At 66.9% G+C, this 6,163-nt stretch overlaps 1 protein-coding gene across 1 annotated transcript; it reads right to left on the reverse strand.

Annotated features, from left to right (window-relative positions):
- Positions 1-389: 389 nt before the first annotated feature.
- On the reverse strand, positions 390-4,644 carry BIRC7 (baculoviral IAP repeat containing 7). Its single transcript, XM_032878693.1, is given in 11 exon segments — positions 390-458; positions 1,256-1,451; positions 1,624-1,675; positions 1,940-1,996; positions 1,999-2,163; positions 2,912-2,957; positions 3,059-3,111; positions 3,114-3,161; positions 3,164-3,291; positions 3,430-3,529; positions 4,175-4,644. Coding segments are annotated over 11 exon segments (1,281 nt in total). The 5' UTR covers positions 4,542-4,644.
- Between the last annotated feature and the right edge of the window lie 1,519 nt (positions 4,645-6,163).

Consider the following 6,163-nt stretch of genomic DNA (forward strand, 5'->3'; position numbering starts at 1 on the left):
CATTTACAAGCTCAGTCTCAGAAGTGACCTGAGGCTAGGTGGCTTTAGAAGTCATCACAATGCTGAGAAGAACAGAATGAGGGAGAGGAGAGGGGACGGAAGGGGCCCCGCCGGGCACGAGGAGGCATGTGGGGGGACATGCCGGGAGATGTCTGGCTGCCGCCCTGCTGGTGAGCGGGTGGGGTGGGGCCGGCACATCTGGAACAGAGGCTGCTGAGCGCGGTCCAGGGAAAACCCACCACTTTACTGTGAATCCCCCAAAGCGCCCGAGCATCAGAAAACCCAGCTTTAGACCCACCCCCTTCGCCACAACGTCTGCAGCTCCCTTCCACCCTGGTCTAAGGCTGGGGACTGGGGACGGCCCGTTCTGGTTGCCAGCTCAGCTGTCCTCAGCAGGCCTGCCCTGTGGCCCGAGGGATAGGCGGAGATGGGCAGGGCGTCCGCGTGGCAGCCAGCACCTGAAGCACCTGGGAGAGGAGGAAGGACGAATGGGCTGTGCCCTGTTGGCTTGTCCACGGACCAGGGACCTCAGCCTGCAGGCCCTCCCTCCCCAGCCACTGGAGCCCCCCCGCAGGTGCTCAGAGAGGTGGGGGAGGGGCACAGAATCCCTTGACAACCAGGAGGCCAAGCTTTCTGCCAGCTGTAAAAATCAAAGGTTCACGCTTCCCTCCCACACCCGTCACGCACTCCCGCCTGGCCGCCCCTCCTCACGGCAGTGCACCGCTGGAGCTCCTTCCCCTGGGCCCGGCTGCGGCCCACACACCCAGCTGGACAGGCGGCCTTATCCCCCCGATCACTGGGGACATCGAGGCAGAGCTGGGCGTGGCTGGTACGGTTAAGGTGCCCCAGCAGAGCGGTGGTGGCCAGCCAGGGTGCTGTATTGAGGACCCAGGGCAAGCCTCTGAGCGTCAGGGGAAGGTAGTGGGCTGATTGGCCACACCTGCCAGGGCCGGGGAGCTGGATGAAATCCGAGGTGCTCCCTCCCGCCATCCCGCCGGGCTGGCCCGCCCTGGAGTTAAGATCACGTGAGATAAGGTGCCCCGGTGCGGGGGGGGGGGGGGGGGCCCCCCCCCCCCCCCCCCCCCCGGGGGGCCCCCCCGGGGAGGTAAGGGCGCGGGGGGGGGGGGGGCGGGGGGGGGGGGGGGGGGGGGGGGTCACCATCCAGGCCAGACATCTGTGAGGCCCACACGGGGAAGGACGTGCCCAAGGCGGGCCAGGCTGGGTTCTGCCCGTGGGCGGCGGCGAGGCCACTCACCCGGCCTAGGACAGGAAGGTGCGCACGCAGCTGCGGATGGGGGCCCTGCGGACGGGGCACAGCTGCAGGGCGGGTGTGCACTCGGCACAGACCAGGTGGCCTCAGGGCACGAAGACAGTGCCCACGGCATGGTCCAGGCAGACTGTGCAGGTCCGCTCCTCCTGTAGGCGCCGCAGCTGCTCTCCCACATCCCCGGCTCCTGGGGTTCGAGAACCTAGTGGTGCCCTCTGGGCCTGCGCTCCCCTGCCCAGGAGGACCCCGTGTCCACCCCAGACCTCTGCCATCTGTCCTGGGCCGATGGAGGAGGGCCCCTCCCCCAGGAGGCAGGGGAGCTGGCCCTCCCCCAGGTGGACCCCACCCTTACTGGCTCCCTGGCACCCTCTGACCGGCCTCTCTTCTGGGCGTGGACAGCTTGAGACCAGTGTGGACAGGAGCTGTAGGTGGTGAGGAATGGAACAGAGGCTCCCCAGGGGACGTGAAACCCCACCCAGAGGCTCTGGCAGGAGCCCGCCCGGCCCCACAGCCCTCCTCCTGCCCACCCCCCGCCATGCCGTAAACCCCAGAGCCCATGCCACGGGGACATGTCCCCGCAGACCCTGCACTGTGGCCGTGGGAGCATGTACCCGGCCCTGGGGGCTGCGCCCAGAAGGGATGAGCAGGGAGAGGCTGGGGCGGGGATGTACCTTTGGTCCCCGGCCCCCAGTCCCCATCGTCTTCCTGGAGCAGGTCTGCCACCAGCAGGACGCAGAGAGGTCAGCCGGCCCTGCCCAGCCGTACTTCCGCTGCAGCAGGTTCTGCACGCGGCCCGGCCCAAAGCCCATGCGCAGCACGGCCTGCACTGCTGGGCACTGGCACTGTGCGGACCACTCCTGGCTGTCCCCGGCACCTGCAAGACAGGGAGAGGGGCACTGGACCGAGGAGAGGAGGGCTGGGGTCAGGGGGCGGTGCTCAGGGTCATGGGAGAGAGGCGGCGGCTTGCTACTGTGGCTGGTCCCCAGGGGCCTTTGAGGCCATCGCGGCCGCCTTATCTATGTTCCAGGGAGGGACGTTCCCCGTGATTCAGACGCACCACAACGTGGAAAAGACAGTCAAAGCTCATTGCCGAGGCCACTGGGGACAGAACCCTGCAAGGGGCTGGGTGCTGCTCCCAGAGCATCATGTAGCCCGGCTCAGTTCCCGACGGTTGGCACCGTCCCCGTCTCAGGGCTCGGGGCGATGAGGCTCAGGGCAGAAATCACTTGCAACGGACTTAGAAGAGCCGGGGTCTGAGCCCAGGAGCCCCTCGGGCCCTCACCCTGCAGTTCTGGGCTCAGTGTAGACAGCAGCCGCTGCCCCCTGTGGGCTCACAACTACAGCCACCTCGGAGGGGCAGCGGGGCACCTGGTATACCTGCATCTCCTCTCCACGCTCCCAGTGCCAGCCCTGGGGCTGGCGATGCTCACGGTGGGTTGCTCAGTGGTAGCAGGGGACTGCTTCCTCTCCCCTGCAGCCCCAGACGCAGTGCCCCCGCACGCAGCCCCCTGCCCCCAGAGCGAGCCCGGGTAGGCCCCTGACAGCTGGCCGGGTAGCCTCTCTCTCCCTGCACTGATCGCCTCCACCACGGGGCGGGCCGAAGGCTCCTAGGGAGCAGAGCACGGGGCAGGCACCAAGGCTCACCTGAGGGGATGGCAGGGGGCCCGTCTTCTGGCTCTTCCAATCGGTCCTGAAAGGAGCCAGAGAACACCTGTGCCTAGAGTAGACAGAGGAGTGGGGGGGAGGGGCGAGGGGCCCTTCCCCCAAGTCCCAAGGAGAGGCAGGACTCACCCAGGAGCCGAGCCAGTGGCAACGGGACTCCTGCACGTTGCGGACAAAGTCCCGCCCCTCGTCTGGAGCAGGAACTCACACCTGAAGGAAGCGGGTTGGGAGGCCCGTGGCACGGCTTGGGCTGCAGGAGAGCCCCTCTAGCCAGCCTTGTGCCCCCACAGGGCCCTGCAGCGGGCAGCTGGGGGTCACGGAGGGTGAGGCCCTTGCTGGGAAGGCTGTTTTGGAGACAACTTCTGTGGAGCGTCAGGGAAGGAACAGCAAACATGCTGTCCTCAGACGCCCCCATCCCCAGAATGCGGCCCCCCGCCCCCGCCCCTGGAAGGGGAAGCTGGCCTGTGCCCAGCCCTAGGAGCGGCCTGCAGGGTGCTCACCTGGGGAGCCACTCGGCGTGCTCTGTCCAGGGGTCATCCCCTTGCTCCCAGCTCTGCAGACCCCCGCAGCAGAAGAAGCACCTCACTTTGTCTTGCTGGCCTAGGCAGAGCACGGATGCTGGCCCTGCCCACCCCCGATCTCTTGGTACCCACCCACTCAGCCAGGTGCGTCCCCCCAGGGCTGTGGGGGCTCCCAGGTGGCCTTCCCTTATGTGCCAAGGGCTATCAGGGGTCGCTTATGAGCCCTGGGGGCACCCAGGTTCTATGCCCCCTCTTTGCCCTTATTCTTGGATCTCACAAGCACCCCACTTTCTCAGAGGCCAAGTGGGGATAGTAGTGCCTGGGCAGTGGTGCAGACTTTCATTCAGGGGAATGAAATGTCTGCAGGCAGACAGTTAGGGGCAGGGGGCACGGCCTGGATGGATGTCCCAGTGACAGAGAGGAGAGTGTGCCAGGTGCCTCCTGTCTCTGCCCCCGCAGCCCTCACCCTGGGGATCCACAGGGTCCACGGGTTGGGGGTGCTATAGGCCTGATCCTGGACCCCAGGGCCCCGTGGACGCCCCCACACGCTTTCCAGCCAAACTCCCCCTGTGCACCGGCCACCCAAGGGGAGACTTTGAGGCAGGGGACAGGTGCGGAAAGGCCACGGGACCCCTGCCCCCTCTGTGTCAGGCCCAGCCCCACCCTGCTATAGGGGGAGGGGCTCCAGGCCCGCAGGGTCCCCAGTGGCGCCCCCAGAACTCACCAGTGTAGAAGAAGCCTGCAGCAGCCAGCCGCTCAGGCCCCACCACGGCGGTCAGTGGCCATTCGCAGAAGGAGGCCAGCCGCAGCTCCTCAGAGCCCATCCCGGGGAAGGCCGGTCTTGCCGCTGGGGTAGCCCTAGCCCCCTCCTCCTCTTCCTCCTGCCCTGAGAGGGGGCGCGGCTGGCCCAGGATCTGCCCATGTATGTGGTCCTGCCCCACCCCGGACAGGGCACCGCTGGTGTCCTGGCCAACAGTGTGGCCTCACAGAGAGAGGGGTCCACCGCGCCCCTGTGTGGGACCGCTGCCGGCTGCCCAGCAGCTTGGCTCTGGGCCCCAGCACTAGCACTTGGCCCTGTCCTCCAGCCCCATAGCGCAAATCCCAGCCCTGACCAGTTCTGCGGCGGCAATGGGGTTCACGGAAGCCAGTCCTGGAATGTGCCCAGCCAGCCTGCCTCAGGGCTCCTGATCCCTAGGCCCCACCTGGGGAGAGCAGCGGCCTTTGCCTACAACAGCTGGGTGATGTGGGCGGGCCCAGTCCCGCCCCACTGGATGCACCAGGTGAGGGAGCGGCCAGGGGGCTGCTGCTTTCTGGAAGGGGCCAGTGTGGCAGCAGGACTGTGTCACGTGGCCCCCAGGGGTAGGGAGGGGCCTTGCTCCGCTCCACAGGGGTGGGCGGCGACTCAGGACAGAGCAGGAGGGGCTGGAGCACGGACACCTCTCCCAAGGCCACAGAGGGCTACTGCTGGCTCCAGGACCTGGGGGAGGAGGGAGGCAGGGAGAAAAGGGAGGCGATGCTGTGGGTCAGCTCCAAGTTCCTGGGCCAGATGCCAGTGCCAGCCTCTGAAGGTGGTAGGTTCCAGGGGCTCTGAACTATGCAGTCAGTGCTCCCCCAGAGGGGAGGGCACCCCCCTCTCTCAGGGATGACACCAGGCTCCCAGGGACAGGGTTGTCTAGTGACGGGCTGGCCCCTGGAGCAGTTTCCCTGGACATTCTGCTCTGAACCCTGGAGCAGAGGGGGCACGAGACATCCACCGGCGGCCGGAGCAGGAGGTCTCAGCAGGTCAGTGGACAGCCCTTAAGCCGTGAGGATCGGGGACAACCGGGCTTGTGTCCTTCCCGAGGCACTGCAGAAGGGGCTGGCCTGAGCTCACCTCTGTCACCTCCCTCAGCCTCAGTGTCCTGGTGGGACTAGGCTGGAGGGTGAAGCCACACAGTGTAGGCTCAGTTTTCCCATTGGAATTGCAGCCCCGGAGGCCACGTGACCGACACCGGGGACCTCTGGGGAAGGGTCGCAGTTCTGAACACCTGCACCTGTTGTGTCAGACCCGCAACGCTGCTTGGGTGACCCGACCGGCCGTCCACCACCCTCCCTGGTGCCCCCGCTCTGCCTCAGGACCAGCCCACCTCCCTGGGCCTGCCTGGGGCACCTCTGCCTGGCCAGTATGCATGGGCTGCCCCCACTGCTGGCCGGGGGTCCCAGGCCCAGATCAAAGCCACTGGCCATGTGGGGCAGGCTTCCCTCAGACCTGGTCATGGCCACACGGTCTCTACCAACCAGCTCAAGCCCAGGGGTCCCAGTGCCCCGAAGTCCAACAGTTAGGGGACACAGGGGAGGGCCGTACCCAGGGAAACTGGAGCTCCCAGGTGGGCAGAACAGGCTCTGATGTGGAAAGGATGCAGAGAAAGCCTGGACGGGGTGTGGGAACGGAGGCCCTGGTCTCCCCCACTCCCACCGCCCCCACTGCCCCTGCCTAGGAGCCCAGACCTACTCCCTGCTTCCTGGGGCAAACCTGACTCTTCCGCCCCCTCAGGCCCTAAACCCTTTCTCATCCCTAACACGCTCTTCCTGCAGCTCCCGTCTCCCATCTGCTCACAGGCAGCAGCCCTTTACAACGAGTTTGTGACGAATAAAGTGGGGAGCCAGGCTCTGTACGGTCATTGCCCACAGTGGGGGGGCGGGGGGCTGATGGGGGCAGGGGGCTGACAGTGGG

The sequence above is a fragment of the Lontra canadensis genome, unplaced genomic scaffold, assembly GCF_010015895.1.
Source record: "Lontra canadensis isolate GAN:19392208 unplaced genomic scaffold, GSC_riverotter_1.0 scaffold65, whole genome shotgun sequence".
Lineage (NCBI taxonomy): Eukaryota > Metazoa > Chordata > Mammalia > Carnivora > Mustelidae > Lontra > Lontra canadensis.